The sequence below is a fragment of the Protopterus annectens genome, chromosome 4.part0 (genome assembly GCF_019279795.1).
Source record: "Protopterus annectens isolate FY-2018-M chromosome 4.part0, PAN1.0, whole genome shotgun sequence".
NCBI lineage: Eukaryota > Metazoa > Chordata > Ceratodontiformes > Protopteridae > Protopterus > Protopterus annectens.
The window spans coordinates 618,725,950-618,746,397 of NC_056733.1; the positions used below are offsets into that span (position 1 = coordinate 618,725,950).

At 41.2% G+C, this 20,448-nt stretch overlaps 1 protein-coding gene across 1 annotated transcript in view; it reads left to right on the forward strand.

The window, feature by feature from the left end:
• The window catches only part of SBNO1 (strawberry notch homolog 1), a gene marked incomplete in the record, with an annotated part of 3,303,179 nt that overhangs the window by 237,440 nt on the left and 3,045,291 nt on the right, over positions 1-20,448 (forward strand). The window contains 3 exon segments of the mRNA XM_044068578.1: positions 10,455-10,580; positions 11,526-11,630; positions 14,605-14,914. Of these exon segments, the coding sequence (XP_043924513.1) occupies positions 10,458-10,580; positions 11,526-11,630; positions 14,605-14,914 (538 nt within the window).

Below are 20,448 nucleotides of genomic sequence, written 5' to 3' on the forward strand. Positions count from 1 at the left end.
ATAAATGTAGATGTCCGAACAGGATAGCATCTGCAGTCAGGATTACCCACCCTCCTTCCCCTCTGTGGTACTCCTAGGGTATTTACCCTCCTAATAGCTAGCTGGGGGGGGGGATCTCTTATGGTGTATTTGTTTGTATATATGTACATACATGTTTATTTTTTGTTTGCTTACTATCTTTTTTGGAAACATTGGCATTTACCCAAAATTTAGTTTTCCAAGAGGGCAACTGGCATCTGGGGCAAGAAACAGAGGAAAATGGCGTCGGCTGATGCCTTTATACCCGAAGACCAGCAGAGATGACGTCGGGTGAAGTGCGACACCAGCAGAGGCCAGACCCAGACTTTGGAATCCGGCCGACCGAAGGGCTGCCTGACGACAGGACAACCCATTTGTTAGGACTGCAGATGCTATCCTGTTCGGACATCTACATTTATGGTAGGTACAAAACTGTACTTTACTCATCTTATGTTTGTAGAAGTTGAGTATTGTGATGTAGTATGGGGTGAGGAGGAACTGTGGTAAGCTGAGAAGGTTTTATCTGCCCAGCAGGTCAAATGCCTGCCATAGTAATGCTGTTACAGAAAATGGATCATATTTTTAGCTGTCGTGGTAACTATCACTTTCTTATACTCATGTCTAGCAAGCTTAAAGAATCCAGTTGCTTTAAGTATGGTGTAGGGGGTCTAAAATAGTTAAAGCCATCAGATGTCACTAGTCAAGATAGCAGTAATTCCAAGATTGTAAAACCTTTTTTTTTTTTTTTTTGGGGGGGGGGGGGTGCAGGATTCCAGTAACACACGAGTTGTATAAAAAGTAATACTAAGATCTTTCCTACACATTGAAGAGGTAGTCCGTGACACAACATTGACCTGGGTTTGGCCATTGTGACAGGATGCTGGCAGTCTTACCCTACTGTTTGGCACTCAGAATATTGAGACTTTCGGTTGTGGTTAGAAGATTTGTACTTCATATAGGGCAGTAATTGTCCTAGGGAACAAAATACTGCTATATCTGTATTAAATCTTTTCAGCAGAGTAATGAGATTCTTCTTGGATCTAATTCTTTACTGTTTTATCATCTTCTGCACTTGCTCATTCATGAAGTTACTTCAGGTATGGGAGAACATTGTAAGTAAAAGCTTGTTTTGATGCAGGCTCCATTGCAAGTTGGCAAGTATGTGTACTTTTAGTTAGCAAATGCACCTTCTGGTGGCGTCCCAGGTGTATTGTGTTAAATGGTCAACATCATAATGGGTAAGCAGTTACAACATTAGCTTGTGTCATCAGTAAATTACTCTTGGTAGTGCATTGATACTGGAGAGCTTTGCTTTTTAGTGTTGGGTAGAACAGACTTCTCTTATTCTGAGATAAAGATGGCCCGGGTGTTGCAACATTACTCTCCTTTGTGAAAGTGAGAGATGTAGTGAGTGGGTTTTAAAACTGCAACGGAAGGCTATTCCCCTCTCCTGAAGTTTTTTGTAGTCCATATTATAATACTCATTCTTAAGTCTTCCTGTGACCAGCCTGATTTTCATGGTCTCTGTATCATCTCTAGCTGGCAGACGTCCGACCAACATCTGGATGTCAGGGTATATAAAGGATATCTGTTGGCACAATCTGTAGTTCTTTGTAGCTGTGCAGTTTAACATGCTTCACGTGTGTTCAGAGCTCTGTCTGTTGGTCGACTTGTTTTTCCAGAGAGCCTCCTCTTCTAGTCAGACAAGTACCTTGTTGGGGAATTTTCTCTAATATTCAAAAAAAATCAATTACTTGGTGTGGGAAGCAAATCCCTCAAATTTTGATTGTTTTGTGTGTTGAGGCCTCTGCACACCACCTGTAATTGTCCTGACTGCAAAATTCCATGCGAAAGCTCTAAAACTTAAGCCTATGGTATTAGCCACCCGTTTGGAGTCTTCCTCTTCAGTTTCTTTGGTGGCTTTGCAATCCACTGCTAATGCAGGGCCCCTGCGAACTCCAGCATCAGCTAGGTGAATTGTAGAGAAGGGGGGGGGGGGGACGAAAGGAACTCACTGTTTTAAGAAATAAGTTTAATAGCAAAGCTTTCGAGATAAAACTTTTCATTGCTTAAAATCATATTAAAACACATTTCATATATACACCACATGAACAAATTCAAGCCAACAGAAGTACAACAATAAAATAATTAACAGTTGAGTGTCTTAAGTACAGTATCATCATCATCTTTCGGCTTTTCCCGTTAGGGGTCGCCACAGCGGATCATCTCTTTCTATTTCTTCCTATCCTCTTCATCTTGCTCTGTCACACCAACCGCCATCATGTCCTCTCTCACCACGTCCATAAACCTCATCTTAGGCCTTCCTCTTTTCCTGTTACCTGGCAGCTCCATCCTTAGCATCTTTTTCCCAATATACCCATCATCCCTCCTCAGCACATGTCCAAACCAAAGCAATCTCGTCTCTCTTGCTTTGTCTCCAAACTGTCCAACATGAGCTGACCCTCTAATATACCGATTCCTAATCCTATCCATCCTAGTCACACTGAATGCAAATCTTAACATCTTTAACTCTGCCACATCCAGCTCTGACTCCGGCCTTTTTGTCAGTGCCACTGTCTCCAACCCATATAACATAGCTGGTCTCACTACCCTCTTGTAGACCTTCCCTTTCACTCTTACTGGTACCCCGTCTGTCACAAATCACTCCTGACACTCTTCTCCACCCATTCCACCCTGTCTGTACTCTCTTCTTCACCTCTCTTCCACATTCACCATTACTCTGAACTTTTGATCCCAAGTACTTACTCGTCCACCTTTACCATCTCTACTCCCTGCATCCTCACCATTCCTCTACCCTCCCTCTCATTTGCACACACATATTCTGTCTTAGCCCTGCTGACCTTCATTCCTCTGTTCTCTAGAGCATTTTTCCACCTCACCAGAGTCTCCTCAACCTGATTCCTACTCTCACTACAGATCACAATGTCATCTGCAAACATCATAGTCCACGGGGCCTCCTGTCTGATTTCATCTGTCAACCTGTCCATCACCACTGCAAATAAGAAAGGACTCTGAGCTGATCCTTGATGTAATCCCACCTCCACCTTAAACGGATCTGTCACTCCCACTGCAGTACTCACCACTGTCACACTACCCTCGTACATATCCTGTACCACTCTTTCTCTGCCACTCCCGACTTCCTCATACAATACCACAACTCTTCTCTAGGCACCCTGTCATATACTTTCTCCAAGTCTACAAAGACTCAATGCAACTCCTTCTGATCTTCTCTGTATTTCTCCAATAACACACTCCGAGCAAACATTGCATCTGTAGTGCTCTTTCCTGGCATGAAACCATACTGCTGATCACTAATCATCACCTCACTTCTTAACCTAGCTTCTACTACTCTTTCCCTTAACTTCAGGCTGTGACTGATCAATTTTACCCCTCTGTAGTTACTGCAGTTCTGCATATCACCCTTATTCTTAGATGGGTACCAAACACTTTTTCTCCACTCCACAGGCATCCTCTGACTTTCCAAAATTTCATTAAACAGTGTAGTTAAAAATTACACTGCCATTTCTCTTAAGCACCTCCATGCTTCCATTGGAATGTCATCTGGGCCAACAGCCTTTCCATTCTTCATAGCTGTCCTTACTTCCTCCTTGCTAACGTGTTTCATTTCCTGATTCACTATCGCCATATCATCCAACCTTCTCTCTCTCTCATTCTCTTCATTCATCAGCCTCTCAAAATACTCTTTCCATCTACTCAACACACTCTCCTCTCTTGTGAGTACCTTTCCCTCACTATCCTTTATCACCCTTACTTGCTGCACATCTTTCCCAGCTCTGTCCCTCTGTCTAGCCAATCGGTACAAGTCCTTTTCTGCGTCTTTAGTGTCCAATCTCTCATACAACTCTCCATACGCCTTATCCTTCGCTTTCGCCACCTCTCTTTGCCATGCGCTTCATCTCCTTATACTCATGTCTACTTTCTTCATCTCTTTGACAATCCCACTTCTTCGCCAGCCTCTTCCTCTGTATACTCTCCTGTACTTCCTCATTCCACCACCAGGTGGTCTTGTCCTCCTTCCTCTGTCCAGATGTCACACCAAGCACCTTTCTAGCAGTCTCCCTTACTAGTTCTGCTGTAGTTGACCAGCAATTCGGTAACTCTCCACTGCCTCCCAGTGCCTGTCTTAACTCTTCCCTAAACTCCAGTGTCACCCTTTTTAACTTCCACCATTTAATCCTTGGCACTGCTTTCACACTCCTCCTCTTCTTAATCACCAACGTCATCCTACAGACCACCATTCTATGCTGCTTAACTACACTTTCCCCCTGCCACCACTTTACAGTCTCCAATCTCCTTCAGACTGGCTCTCCTGCACAGGATATAATCCACCTGTGTGCATCTTCCTCCACTCTTGTACGTCACCCTATGCTCCTCCCTATTAAAATACGTATTCACCACAGCCATGTCAATCCTTTTTGCAAAATCCGCAATCTGACTTTCTGCATTTCTCTCCTTAACACCATACCTACCCATCACTTCCTCATCCCCTCTGTTCACTTCAGCATGCCCATTAATGTCCGCTCCAATCACTAGTCTCTCACACTTCACTCACCACAACTTCATCCAACTCACTCCAAAATTTCTTTCTCATTCATCGCATACCCAACTTGTGGAGCATATGCACTAACAACATTCATTACACCATCAGTTTCGAGCTTCATAAACATCACTCTGTCAGACACTCTCTTCACGTCTAAAACACTGTTGGCATATTGTTCCTTTAGTACAACCCCTACCCCATTTCTCTTGCCATCCACACCATGATAGAACAATTTGAACCAGTTTCCTAAACACCTGGCCTTACTTCCCTTCCATCTGGTCTCTTGCACGCACAATATATCAACTTTCCTTCTCGCCATCATATCAGCTAGCTCTCTTCCTATACCAGTCATACTGCCAACATTCAACGTTCCTACCCTCACTGCTACACTCCTAACCTTCCTCCTCTCTTCCTCCCTTCGGGCATGCCTTCGCCCTCTTCTCCTTCAGCCAACAGTAGCCCATTTTCCGCCAGCACCCTGTTGGCTAACAGTACTGGTGGCGGTCGTTCCTAACCTGGGCCTTGACCGATCCGGTACGGAAATATGAATTTTTTGCACCACAGGTGATGTGGCAGAATTTTTACGCCGGATGCCCTTTCTGACGCAACCCTCCCCATTTATCTGGGCTTGGGACCGGCACAAAGAAATGCACTGGCTTGTGCATCCCCAGTGGTGGGTGTGTCTTAAGTACAGTATAAATGGATTAATTACTTTAAAGCAAATGTACCCTCTGGGCTCAGTGGTACTGTCAGTTTATAAAACTTGTTAAGAGAAGGTCTCTTTCCATGAAACAAGCATTCAATTGTTGCGAGTTCCTTTTGCTTTTTATTCTTGGACTGTTTTGTTTGGAACTGTATACTGGGTATTTACCAGTTTGTTTTTTGCCTTTTTTGTTTTGAATTCTAAAGAAACCGATCAAGGAACTCTGAGAGAGTTTTGGCTCTTTTCTATAAGTTGACTGACAACCCAGGTGAGGTGCTTTTTTACCCTCTTGGTTTTGGTGAGTCCTAGTCCTGAACCCTGTGGTGCAGTACCTCAGGAGGCTGTCATGGTTTTTGATCTACCTACAAATGTTCAAAAAGTAACGTAAACAGATTAAGTGCCTCTTAAGAACAACAGAAGCTTCGTAGGAAACACAAGAGGCAACACCACAAAAAGCGGAGGCCGTTTATCTAAACAACACCAAATAGAAAAAAACAAAGTGCTTTCAATTTCAACTGAATGCTTCTTCAGACTTATCAGCAACGAAAGACGTTCAATTAAATATGGCAAGATGGCTTGAATGAAAAATTACTGACCCATCAAGTATCCAATTCGATTAATCACATGATACAGTATTCCACTTGCCTTTCAGGCTCATCACAAAAAACTTTCTAAAATATAAATGCAATTATAAAGACTATACAAGACCCTCCATACATCCATAAAACATATAAAACAGATGAGCATTATAGGAAATCCCCAAAAATATTTATATTCAAATGACTAATAGAAACATTAATTAAAACCTTAATGCTAAGAGAATATGAAAAAAATCTGTTGCACTACTATGATCACTAGAAGGCAGTCTATGTATTAAAAATCTGTCCTGTAAAAACATTGCTTTTAGGCGTGTAAACTACCTATTCAGTAAATGCTCCCATGTAAAAGGCTACTAATTTATTAATATAAGTCTACCAAACATATAAAATGTTTAAATAACTATAGAAATATCAAAGAAAAAGACATAACCCGTTTAACTTATAGCAATACATTTTCTAGTATGGGACTAATTGATAAAAGATCGTTCAGCCAAGAAAGGTTTCAATGAAACCTTTTCATTTAGTCCATGGGCTTTATCTGCTTGCAACTTCAGAATCCATTTATTCTCTTTTTTTCTCAGTATAGTTTCTAATATTTCCCAGTCTCTTAACAACTCTATTGCAAGGAAGGCAAATCTATGAGTTGAATCATTATTTATAACCTGCTTAGTTAATTAATTCCTATCATCTTCTTTAATTGCGTGCAAACGCTCCCTGGCCTGCTCCCTTAGGGTCCTATTGGTTTTCCCAATATAAAGAGAGGTGCAGTTCTGAAACTTCGCCAGATATAGTCATGTGACCTACAGTCTGCATAATGGTCGAATGTACAACTGTAACAGATCTTCTCTCACAGTCCATCCACCTCTGTGCTGTACGCCCTTATTTCCTCTTGCCTTCTTCCTGTCTGTCCCAAATCATTTTCACCAGATTGTTTTCTGCTTTTCTGTACATGTGGCCAAACCACCATAATCTGTTCTCATTGACCTTGTCTGCAATTGGAGCTACTTTGCTTCTGCTCTGATGTCCTAATTTCTTTGCATGTCCCACAGTGTGCCACATACTACCCATCTCAGGTACTTCATCTCCTTAACTTTACCTTCCTCAACTGGTTTGCCTTCATTTCCCAAGTTTCTGTACCATACAGTAGCACTGGTTGCACTACTGTTTTGTACACCTTTTACTTTTCAGCTTCTCTGGCATTCTTTTGTCTTACACTGCCAGTTGGCTGCAGCCTATTTGGTTTACCTTTGACCTCTTCATTTAGACTTCCCTTCTCCTCAGCCACACCTTTCATTGTCTTTTAAAAGAGAGAGGGTAACCCTTAAAACAAACCCATTCTTTATGCCCAAGGTGTTATTAGAACTTTCCCTAAACCAGGCTGTCCACCTCCATCATCTTCCCAGATCCACAGAACAGGACATAAGTTCTTTATTCCCTGGATGTGTACATGCAAAGTGGGTACCATCTACACAGGGAAAACCCCTGTGATAGAGCAGAACAGTTAGTGTTGGCCTTTACAACAGGACAAGCCTTTTTCCAAAATAAATTTAGAAATGGAGGCAAACTGTATTAAGTTCTGTTACTCTCACCATGGACGAGATCTTCGTAGGCATATTGAAGCCCACTACACCAGCCATGGAGCAACTACCACTGCTTTCCTCAAAGTAGTCTCTGCTAATGTCATCTTAGAAGCAGCTGCATGGAACTCCTTGAGAACCTTTACAAAAATCCTATAACCTAGGCAGTGTCTCCAGGGCTAGAGCAAGTTTCGCTACTATCATCCTGCAAAACCCTATTTCCTAGAGTTCTCCGGATGACTCACCACCCACCCGTTAGGTTTGGGAGTCATCCCAAGAATCCGCAGCATTGACTACGAAGAACATAAAACAGTTGTCCCACTTGTTATAATTGTAGGTTTTCGAGTAGATAAGTGTTGCAGTACACATTACCACCTTCCAACCCATGTATCTGCTAACCACTTCTGTCCCCCTTGTTGGGTGCAGTAGGTAGAGTTCTCTGTAGATGGTCCTCTTACTTCCATCATCCCTTCTCTGCCTCCAATTTTCTTTTCACTCAAATTCAGGCAGTTATGGAGGTTGTGGTGTTCTAAGGCATCTGATTGCTTGTTCACTGCTTAAAAGGACCTTATGATGGTGCCAGTGAATGCTCTTATACCCTGATGGCCAGATGTCCTTTGTCCAACTAGGGATGATGCAAAGACTCAGGAAATTGGGCCAGTTGTGGTCTTCTGCATGGCAGGAAAACTCAAGAATCAGTACTGCATCTACAGTTATGGTAAGGGAAATCCAACTGAACTCTTTTTCTTTTGGGCATGCTTAAGTGGAAGATGAACAATTTTGCCTACAGACCTTTAATCCCACCAACATTCATTATAGCTGCCTCCACTAATCCACTCCACTGCAGAGCATCACAGTTGCGAACGTTAGAAACTATGGCAGGTTACCAACTAAAAACCTCCTCATTTTTACACACTGGGGTATGCATTTGAAAATTCCATTGATTCATTCTCTTGAGAGAGCCTAAGTAAAATTTGCAGTTTAAGTAACTTGATACCAAACTTGTCACTGTATTCTTGAGTTCATTAATGCTGTTACTTAGCAGAATGTTTCTCTTTGCTGTTTCTGAATTGTGTAAATTTCTGCACACTTAACCCGTCCTCCTTTTGCATCGAAGATGAACCATCTTCAAAATGATTGTCCACTCTGTCTTCAGTAACTCTCTGTTTTGCACATCTTTGTGTGTTCATTGTAAATACTTGGTCACTGTGTAATCCTTGTCTTTCTGGTCCTTTTTCATTTGTTTGTTTTCAAGTTTTACCTACTCCGTATGAGGGGGTGCTGAAAAGTTCTAATCCCTACCGACTTTGTAAATTCTGAACATTATTTTGCCTCTGTAGCTGAAGGGGATTTCATCTTGTAAATTTCCAGTGTGTAGAATCATAATGCTATGTTTTGATATTGTTTCAGATCATTGATTGAACAATGTCAATGAGAAGTGTGGAATTTTCAAGTGTGGAACTCAAAGCCGTCATGAAGTTCCTATTCTTGCAGAAGAAAACTCTAAAGGAAATCCAACTGCATTGATGCAAACATTGAGTGACAAGTGCTCTTTCCTGTTTACAAGGCTGGCAGAACAATTGATATTTTGACAAAATTTGGGTTTGTGCATAGACCATCCACCCTACTTGCCAGATCTTGATCCATCTGACTGTTTCCCGTTTCCAAACCTTAAAAAGATTTTGAGAGTGCCAACTTTTGAGTGATTTGGAGGTGATTGCAGCATTGTAGCAGTATTTCAGTGACCAGACTCCTGACTTTTTTGTCAAGGTTACAGAAACTTCAGACAGTGTGCCAAGTGTGAACTTCGGGGAGAATATGTTAAATAACTTACAAGTTTATTGGCTGCATGTCATTCCCTTCTTGGTCAGGCTTAGAGCTTTTCAGCACCCCCTTGTATTTTTAATTCAAGTTTACTATTTACCATTTTAGTGACTAGCTTTTTGCACTTTGTTATATTTAATTACTTCAAATTAAGTGTTATCTGTAAATATTTCATAATATTGATGGTATAGATTGCTTTGTAAAATTTTGTAAATACTTTGCAAATTCAGTATTGGTGTAAGTATTATGCATTTATTGAAACTTTAAATTTATTCTGCTTCTGACCAAGCTCTTGGGCTAGTAAGGGTGCTGAGACTAACTTTATCTGGCTAATGAATGTTGAAAACTGAGGCAAAAATTTAGAGAGATATGTTGAGTCTGTATGTTGTGTAGTGAATGTTTGGAGTGTGCAAGTCTCCTGAAATGTAAAATAAGCGTAAGGGAGAAAGTTGTCCAGAAAGTGGACCAGAATTTATAGGAGGGGGTGTTAAAATTTGAACACACAGTTTGTTTCACCATGTAGTTGGTGACCTCCATTTTGGAGTGTTGTGCAAACTGCTGCAGACTTCTGTCCAGAAGATTTTGAAGTAGGAGCATTCCAGATTAAGCCAGACTAGAAGGATTCATGTTTGTAGCAAGAGTCATTTTTAGGAAAGACCTAAAAAGCTTACTTTTGTTGGTGAAAGGATGTAGAGGAGGAGGATTGCATATTCAAGTTTGCTCAATCACACAGTTTGCTGATTTAGCACTTTGTGACAGTTCAATAAAGCGTCACTCCACTTTCCTTGCCTGTCATCTCAAAATAGTTGGTTTGATTCATCTATAATTTCCAGAGATTGTGAGACCATAAATGAAGAAATTCTAGGTGAAGTAGTCCTTTCACAATGGTAAGATTGCATAAGCACTGTTTAGAAGTCTGCATGTTAACTGAGGTAGTTTATGCAGTCACTTGCCATCCTTTTAAGTCCTCCTCTCAAACGCCTTTTTAAATGTACACAATTTATGCAATGCTAATTTCCTTTGTGACTTCATTTTTAAATCTGATTACTGCACTAAAGAGTTTGTCAGTTTAAAATTGGTTGATCTTTAGTGTATTTTAATATGTATAAGCATCCATTTTTTCTATTTTAATAACATTTTTGTGTTGACAGATTATGGAACCAGGTCAAGATCTGTTACTTGCTGCTTTGAGTGAAAGTGGTATAAGTCCAAATGACCTCTTTGGTGGTGACTTGTTGGATACTAGTCTTGTGCACTCATCAGCAGACACTCATCAGGTAAAAATTAAAAATCTGGTTTAAAGTATGTAGAGAAAAGTTGTAAAGCAATCCAGCTGTTGCATAATGTTAAAACTTTGCAAAAAAAAAAAAGCTGTCTGCATGGACTAGAAGGATAAAGGTTGTGCTTGTAGCGTGATGACCTGGGTTCAAGTAGTAGTGACTGGTATCAGAGGCACTGGCTGGAGGGTGGTATCGAGAGTGAGCAGCCAGTGGCTAGCCTACATATCTAGGGAGGAGTGACTTGAGCGCACCACATGGAGTGTCTGAGTTGAGGGGAGCCAGTTGAGATGGCTATCAAGCTTAGGACTCCAGACTGTGACAAGCAGCCAGATAGCAGCACTCCAGTTGTGGAAGAGCAGTGTGGAAGCATTTACATTGAAGCCACTGGCATTGCATGCTGCTCGCTAACATACATTAGGGTGAGAATAGATTATTTCTCGCATACATCTGTAGTAAATGATTGCCTAGTGGCGTTTTACTTTGTCCTCTACTTTTGGCAGAGAAGTGGCTGCCAGTAAGATATCCATTGGAAAGGAGGAGTTCTTCCTTTAAGGATGATGCCGAATATTGAGCTAACTGGTTTGGTAGAACAGATGAATCTGTAGGTTACTGGGGAGGCTTTGATGTTCAAGCAGCCTGAGAGCTAATGTCAGTTGGCCTGGTCAAAAGGTGTGGTTATCAAGAAGGTCTTCCTTGTTGCAAAGAGGGGGAGTCTCCATTTCCTTCCCAAACTGGGTGATATATTACACTAAGCCAGGCAAGATGGTTGAATGAATTGGAATATTAATGGTCAAAAGGCTGTTGACGGACTTATCAAATTTTAGCAGAAAACAGGATTTCTGAATTTGTACTGTGGTGGATGATTGTTTTGGAACTTTGTCATTTTGTAAGCAGTCATGATTTTCCACACTGACAACTTAATACTCTGTTTTGTATTTCTAGTCTGTACCACTCATTTCATTGGAACATGGACTTGGAATTGAATCACCAGTTAATTTTAAACCAGGAACTGATACTGCAACCCCTCCTTCGGTAGTAAACGTTCGGGTGAGGACACTTACTTTATCTCTCCCACGTATTACACTGTCTTTTGATAATCTTGGTTTATAAACTGTAAAGTTGTACAAACAGTAAACATCAGCAGAGTTTATTGGGTAAGAAGCGATCTAGTATGGACTAATGCAGCAAGGTATTAATACCACTTCATAGATAACACTTCCCCCTTGATGCACTGTGGAGGACCCTTTATCCAAATCATATTTGCTGTACTTCGGTAAAGGTAGAGAAAAATGGCTCTAGACTACTATTGGGCAGAGTGACTAAAAATACAGAATAGTTTTTCCCCCATCTGAGACTGACCCAGTTTTTCCCCATGTACTTTTCGTTGCCCATCCTTTGGAGCTATGCCCCCTGCCACAATAAATATCTTTTTATCAGTGTGCCTTTGGCTGGAATGTTCTTGCTGCAGAGAGGCACACCCCAGTTTTTGTATTGGTTGGGGAAGTGGCATTTTCATTGTTATTTTAGGCAAAGCCCACAATGCCCAAAGGTATTTTTATGCAGGGTTTCAAGTTGTCTGCCCATCAAAAAGTGAGTGCATATCTTTGACAGGTGAGAGGTAAGCTGGTGGGGAGAAAAGGTTTACAAGCAAGTCCCTAAACCATGGAAAAAGATATAAATATCAGCAACTAAGAGCTTTAAACTGTCAGACGTGTATGATAGGTAACAGGCTGCATTACTTCCTTAAGGAACTGAAGACAAACAAATATTTCTAACAGTCCTCTGAAAGCAGAACTGTATAAAAAAATTAGCTATGCTAGCTGTTCAGGTGGGTTAACATGCCACTACATGTGGATGTATTACTTTGGATATGGCATCCATGGTTGCTGGCATGGGTTCAGTTATTAGGAGATGGGTACAGCTCCTGCTAGAGAATGAGCATAGACTTGAAATGCGTGTTTTAGAAAATAATTACTGTTTGGATCCCAATGCTCACTAAGTACTGAAGAAGATGGTGAAAACTCTGCATTCAAAAAAGTGTGATCTTGTATATATGTATGATAAGAGATCATCTCTTTATACTGTCATAAGGTTGAAGGCATGTAGTTAAAGGGAAGAAAGGTGCATGCAAGTAGAAGTGGAGAGATAACATAAATAGAAGCCTGGTGGAAGTGTCAGACAGTTGAGTTGTGCATTTCTTAAGAAACTAGGATAGATTAAAATAAAAAAAATCAAAGGGGATTTTAGCCAGACAGTGTTATTACCTTAAAGGAGAACTGCACGTACATACTCAAACATGTTTATTTCATCATGGCTTAGCGTTTCCTACATTTTAATACCACTCTGGGACTATTTGCAGGTTTTTAAATATTTTTGTATGTAATTTGAGCCTGACCACATGGGGTCTAGTATCTTGAAGTGATCCTGACTGTTTAGTCTGCCTCTATGTATCCCACAGAGCAGTTTTTGTCTGTAAAAAAAAAAAATTCACTCAGGCTTCTTTCTTCCTAAGGCTTTTGTCACTTCATTGATTTTACATGCATACACTGCAGTTTTTCAGTCGGTTAGCTTTAAGCAACATTTCATGCCGTTCAATGACTACTTTAAAACACAATGCAGATGCCATAGAAGAGATTTTGAGTGCTTTTTACTGCTGCTGCTTTTTTGAAAGGCTAAATTGCAGTCTTTTGTGAAGCCTGAATTGTACTACTTCTACTAGTCTCCCATCCCCCTTCACACCTAACTTCCCTAGCTTTCAAAGTGCCATGGGTAATTTGAGCTGTTACCTGCTGTGATTGGCAGCTCAGAGCAGGAGACATGACTCTCATACAATTTCCTTGTTTCTGCCTTTACTTTCTGTATGGGTAGAGGAAGGACCAAAGAGCTTTGACATCACAGCATGGGTGGGTTTTTAGGGTGATTGTGGTGATGTCAGTTTGGGGAGTGAACTGGCCAAAACGCTTCCTGTATTCCTTGGCCTTGACATCAATGAATTTGAGACTGCAGCAAGGTTTTCCACGGCAGGATAAAAGTTTTTTGAAAGTGAAACCACCACAGTACTGTAAGGTACTATTCTAGTGAAGAGAAAGTTGATTTAAAATATTCTAAATGCTATATTTTGTTCATAGCAGTACAGTAAATAGGGAGGAGGATAGAGCATTTAATAGAATCCCGTTGTCCTTTACGCTTTATTAGACCAAGTATTGTGAGCTTCTCTTATGCTCCAAGCCTTACTCTGCTAGAGCATAGGTTGCCTCTGTGACATCAGAAATGCGACTACTGTTTGTGCAGAAGTAACTTGATATTTGGCTGAAATCCTTTGCAAGGCACTACTATCTAGGTGTGATATCCAATTTCAGGTCTTCCTTTGGTACTACCATTGTAAAGGGTATGTTCTAGAAAGGGAGATTCCAAAGGAGAGTTGGCTAGGAACTTTGCTGTCCTGTTAGAGAGGGTGGGCGACACCGTGTGATAAAAGTTGATCATTTGTCATAATTCACCTTTTAGAGCAGATCCATCCTCTGCAACATACCTATCCATTTTTCCTGCAAAGAAAGCTTTGATAATTGTTTTGCTGCTCACTATTTTGTGGTTCATCTTCAATCTAGACAAGCTTGACACCATGTATGTTTTGGGGTTGATAACTGGTTTTGGCAGCCTGGGAAAGTTTCTTTGTGAATGGCATTAGTCCCTGTTTTGTGACAGCAGGACCTGCGCTTCCTGATCTGTTGCAATAATTGTGTTGGCTTTCTTTGCTTTACATTGACGTCTTTGTATAAAACTTCAGGTATGTTTAGTTATTTTGCTTCTGCGATGAAGGTGATGGCTTTATGTGCAGTACGTCTAAAACCATGAGGTTTTGAAGAAAAAAATTGTCTCCATCTTTGGATCTATTTTTTTATTACAGTTATACAGGCTTTACAATACCATTTGAGCTTATGTATTAAATTGTATAGCATTTGAGCTTATGTATTAAATTGTATGTAGTATACATATTTATTTAATTTACTTATTTTTACAGTCTGCACCGTCTGCCACAACATTTGTATTGAATCAGATAAATCAACTGCCCACATTGGGAGCTGCTATAGTAATGACAAAGACTCCTTCTGGCACAACTTCAAGACCATCTGTCACTGTAGCAAAGATTATTAAACCCAGCACAATTACACGACCGTCTACTACTGCTTCATTAGTGTCTTCTGCAATAGCCACATCACAGAGTAAAGACCAGATTCAACTTAAAGACTTGCTAAAAACTAGCAGTCTTAATGCATTAATGAAACTCAAGCCTCCTGCTAATATAGTTCAGCCAGTAGCTACAGCAGCCAGTAAGTAAAATCTTATTTTTCAAGTATCTGTTGGTAGGTACATATGTAGTTGATTACAAAGCTTAAGTTTGCAAGTGTAGCCTTTTCATTCTTGTTTTATCTTAAATTTTTAAAATGAAATGTGGCTACAGGAGTTTCATTTTAATCAGTTTAATTTTAAGTCAAGTGTTTTGTTACTTGTAAAATTTTGTCTTCCCCACACTTAAAATCCTGAGTTTGTGCAGCCCTGACCTTTGTACTTCTTTCTTTTTGTTTCTGCTTTTTACTTTTGCCCATTCTTGCAATTTTTTCTTATTTTTATCTGGAACTGACTTGGGGGGGGGGGGGGGGCTGTGCAGTAGATATACCTGTTTTAATCGCTTTGAAGTTTTTTTTTTTCTTCCCCTTTCTCTCTTAGTCTTAAGCTTCCTGCACATTTAATCGTAAATCATACCTGATTAATGTGGAACCCTGTATTTGTGCTAAGGAGCTTACATATACCCGAGATCCACAGATGTTTATCATAAAATCACCATGGTTTTCAATGTTCAAAACGTATAGGCAGCAAGCACAGGCTAATGTCAGTTTAGGTGGGCTGAGACTGTAACAGTGGTTAGGGTGCTAAAACTTCAGAATTTTCTTGCCAAAAAACATTTTACACTCTGGTTTTTATGTGATTGGTCGGCTAGTGTTTAAGCAAGGCTGGGCAGGTAGGCAGGTAGGTACCCTGTTAATGAATAAATTCCACTTCATCAGTTTTGTGAAGAACATTTGTTTTCTAGCAAAAATATTTGCATAGGGCAAGAACTGGTATTTAGTGGTTGTCCATAAAAAAATTTCCTCAAATCTGACATTTTTTTGGTCATGGTTCCCTGTGATAAATGGTTTGCAAATTGAATTTTGTGAGGAAAGGTTTTAGTTTTTGTGGTTCAGGGGGTTGTCATTAAAAATGTTTGATGTTTCACAGACTCTCATAAGCTCTGCTACCTGCTTGTCGGACACCTTTTTTTGGCAGACAGACTGTCCTGAGTCCTTGTGGGGGAAGTCCCTTATTTAACATGTCTTGTGAACATAAGTGTTAATCCCCAAGCAATACTTTGACAGAAAAGTTGAGGCTAGTGGGTTTACCTCAGATGTTTTCTATCAGTAGGTAAGACTGTCTTTTAAAGGATCCACTACCTGCTTGTTAGACTACTTTTGTAGCATGGGTATGGACCTGAGTCCTTTTAACTTGACATTTCTCTCCCTGAACTGCAAGAAAAGTTGTTTGGGTTGGTGGACTTAGGTTTTTACTCCTTCTTCCACTTTACATCAGCTGTTGATATGTGACTTTGCTGTGGACATCTGTTTCTTGGACTGTTCAGCACTTTCTCTGTCACTTTGGTGCAGGCACTTGGGAAAGTCATTAAGTACTCTGAGGCAGGCATATTCTCTGGGCTGTTCAGCTGCCATTGTTTAAAAGAAAGCCTGTCTTACCAGCATCAAGGTAAAAGGGTCTTGGTGGTGATCCTTCACTAAGCTGCTTTAAGCAGCTTTTTTTTTTTTTTTTTTTTTTTTTTTTTTTAACCAGGGAAAGGACTTTATTTCAAATTGTCCTCCCCCCAAAACTGATTTCCCAGTTAAAGCAGATTAGGAGAATTATCTTGAATTTGCTGCATGTTTATATTCTTTGTTTTTATATGCGGAGGCTTGTCCGTTAAAATTTAAAAGATTTCCTTTCTCGGAATCTGATCTCCAGTCTGAGTGACGATTTAGGCTTTGATTCTGTTTCTGAAATTCTCATACGACAGTATGGGGAATCCTGACTCTTCTGGTGGGGAATATAAAGGATAACATTCCTCTGAGTTGTACTTCACTAATAGTATTGCTAGAGTGAAGAACTAGCATTGCTGGAGTGAAGAAGAAATAACAGAATTCCTGCAAAGACTTAGTTACAGGTAGATTTTCCTCGGCATGCAGCTATTCCTCCTGTGTAGCCTGTTTTGGACTTAACTCAGAATGCCTTGGAGCAGATAGTTGGCACACCCCACAAGGGGCCCAAACTTTCTAGACTTTATACTCACCAACATGGTAGAATGGTGCACCACTACAAGTGTGTCCCCCTTCCTAGTGAAGTCTTATCCTAAATCTGTCTCTTCCGAAGCAACAATAGCATCAGACCCCCTGTCAGGAGAAATTAGGCTAAAAAACTTCTCCAAAGCCAACTACATTATCTTAAGAGAAGGCATTAATAGAGTCAAAGCTTCACTGACCGCAAGGACACGTATACTGGTATGTTATACTAGTGGGTCCACCTATGTAATTTCAAAATCCTGAAATTCAGTGTTTCAAAATTACATAGCCAAAAACTCTGTTCCGAAACCGGCAGAAGCACGAAATTCGAAATCCTGACGCATGTAGATGTTGAATTTCCGCTTACGCTGCTGCGGTGTGTGGATGTATCTGTTGAATTGAGGTAAGTTTGTGTGTAAATGTGTTGGTTAGGGGCTTTAGTGTGTGTGTGGTGACTGTGTGAGGGACCGTAAAATGTGTGTGGGAGTTTCTTTTGTTTGTGTGATCTCAGTTAGAATATATAAGTAGGGCATGTGCACATGGGTGCAGGGGGGCTTGCCCCCCTGCTTATTTTTAGTATAGATGCATTTATTTGATTGTGGGGGGGGGGGTTGTGAACTGTGTAGCGTAGTTCTGACATTTTGAATTTCGCAGTTGTGTGTTTTCGGAATTGAGTTGCACTTGGGTTTTCAGCTATGTAATTTTGAAATACTGAATTTCGGGATTTGAGTATTTCGAGATTACATAGTGGACCCATACTAGTACATTGTATAAACATCTATACAATTGTATTGTCTCAGCCATTCTGATAGAACCAAAGCAAGATCCTTAACAAAAAAAAAAAAAAAAAAAGCCTTACCCGGTGGACGTCTGTCATAAACGGGTTATATAGTAAGAGAAAGAAATTACTGTCTAAGAGAAAGGAGCGTTGTGAAAATTGGAAGCACACCCTTCTCAGCTTGCACAAGCAAATAAGACATCTTGTAAAGTTCTCTAAATCTAAGTATGAATCTAGATTAGCATCCCTAGCGAAGGATAACCATAAGGCATTCTTTAGCTACATCAGAAAACTTTAAGGAAAAGCCCAGATTTGTGCTGGACTGGAAGTGAATGGTATTGCATATATTGAATCAGTGGAAATGGCCAACCTGTTAGGTTTAGTGAAAACTTCTCCCCTTGTCCCCGCCGCATATTACCCCAAAACATTCCTGCCACCATTTCTCCACCTAACATCTCTAAAGGGCATGTTTTAGCTGCTCTCTCCAAGGCCAAAACACGGCCTGCATGGGACCTGATAACATCCCAGGCTGCATTCTCAATGGTTTAAAACAGGAGTTGGCAAACACCATTGGGTAATTTATTGTTTTTTCAACCACAGCCCAAGAACTGGTTTTGTCACTGCTGAATGGATAACTGCTACCTTCATTCTCTTGCACAAGGGGGGGTGTATCCACTGACCCTGGGAACTATAGCCCCATAAACCTAACCAGCCTTATCTGCAAGGCCATGGAGAGAATCATCATGGACCTTAAGGATATAGGAGACCTTCAAACACTTTGACCAGACCCAGTTTGGTTTTGTTAAAGGGAGATCCTGCCTGTTGAACCTGGTGGACTTCCTTGAGACTGACAGCAAAACCCTGGAAGAAGGTGCAAATCTATGCATACAGCCTACCTAGACTTGGCCAAGGCCTTCGCAGTCCCCCACTCGGGCGTCGTTGAAAAACTTGCCCAGCTAGGTGCCAACCCATACACAGTCAGGTTGGTTGCAAACTGGCTCACCGGAACATAGTCAAAATAGGGGTCTCCACCTCCACCAGCAGAATCGTTGCTAGTGGCGATCCACAGGGATCGGTGCTGGGACGCCTACTGTTTGGAATTTACTTCTCAGAAGTACAGACTAAAACAAAAGGTCTGTGGTTGACAGTTTGACTGTAAATTGGGAGCTGTCATTGAGTCCCAAATGTCAGCATTTTATAAGACGGGCTTGCGCAAGTAAAGTGAGATTAGTGCCATTGTCATGGTCTTAAACTCGATGCAAAAAAAGAAAAAGGCATTATTCTCCCCTTTGGTAAAGGTAGTGTTCCTGCACATTACCATATACACCCTAAGCACTAAATTAGTGGTGAGAGATTGGGGCACACAGGTTAGCAGCCTTACTTTTGCTCACCATTTCTTCTCAGTGCTAGCGATGACCTACTTTGCTCACCTCATAAGCAAGAGCACCGCTTCCAGAAAAAAGCGGTTATAACCCCCTGTACTTTTCCATCAGGCCAGTAGTAAAAGTGCAGTGCTCTCTTTGGTATGTACCTAAACAGGCACCTGCAGCAACTGGAGATACCATAGAGGTTCCTCACAAACAAATTTCAGGGTCTTCAGCATGTCTTAAATGGACAGACTGAAATCATTGTCACTATATTCTGTATTATATAGACTACTCAGAGGTGACCTGTGCCTTGCATACAAAGCAACCTCTGATCCTGCCAGTAATGGAAATGCTGCACATACGTAAGGTCTAGGGACCTTAACCTAACATGTGATGTATAGGACTTGCTGGAGAGACAGATGTGTGTACCAGAGGTTGCCTTTCCTGTGGGTTAAACTTCTAGTACAGGTTAAACAGAGCCCCTCGAGCCTTTTTAAGAGTAACTTGGACGATTGGATGGAAACAGCAAACTAACTCCAGGGGATGTTCTTCATTCCACATTGCTGCAGTCCTAACTATTGGGTAGTCCGCTGTCCAGTCGGCCCGAATACCAAAGTATATGGCTGACGTCGGTCAGGGCGCATTAGACTGACGTCAGTACGTCAGGGTACTAATGCGCATGACCGACGTCATATCCTCAGTCTCTTTTGCCGCATGGTCCGATGCAGAAGCAATTTTGCGAGTGCAGGTTGGCGTTCTGAAAGTTTCTGAAGTCAGAGTTTCAGACCGAATCAAAGTTGGCTAAGTACCCCGTTGGGGAATATTTTGGTTTTTGCTTGCCTCAGTATTTAACCGGATGTCAGAAAAAGTGAATAACTGTATTTCTTGTGGGAAACAGATACCTCATAGGGATTACCATACTTTGTGTATACCTTGTTTAGGGCCTGAGCACGGCGTTGTTGGATGCCGCTCTTGTGCTAGATTTAACAAACGCACTATTAAGAGAAGGTTAGACTGTGCCAGGTTAGTGTTTGGGAAGCGTTGTAATTATAAAATGCCGTCGGATGCTCCGGACTGCTTCGCTAAAAACGAAAGATAAAGTAGCAAAGCCTAGAGTGGAGGAACCGACAGTCCCAGACGTCGGTTCTTTAGAAGGCTCAGTGGAGCCGGAGGTTTTGCCAGGTGTTTCTTTGGAGTCTCAGGAGAGACTTTACTGTTACAGGATGTATCCTCTCAGGAAGTAGGCCAGGCTGAGGGGCTTCTCAGGTGGCTGTTCTTCCCTCTCTTCCTAAGGTGGTTAGAGCCTCCCCTTCTGTTTCCAAGGCTTCTTTGAGGGGCAGGCCAAGTTTAGCTTCTAG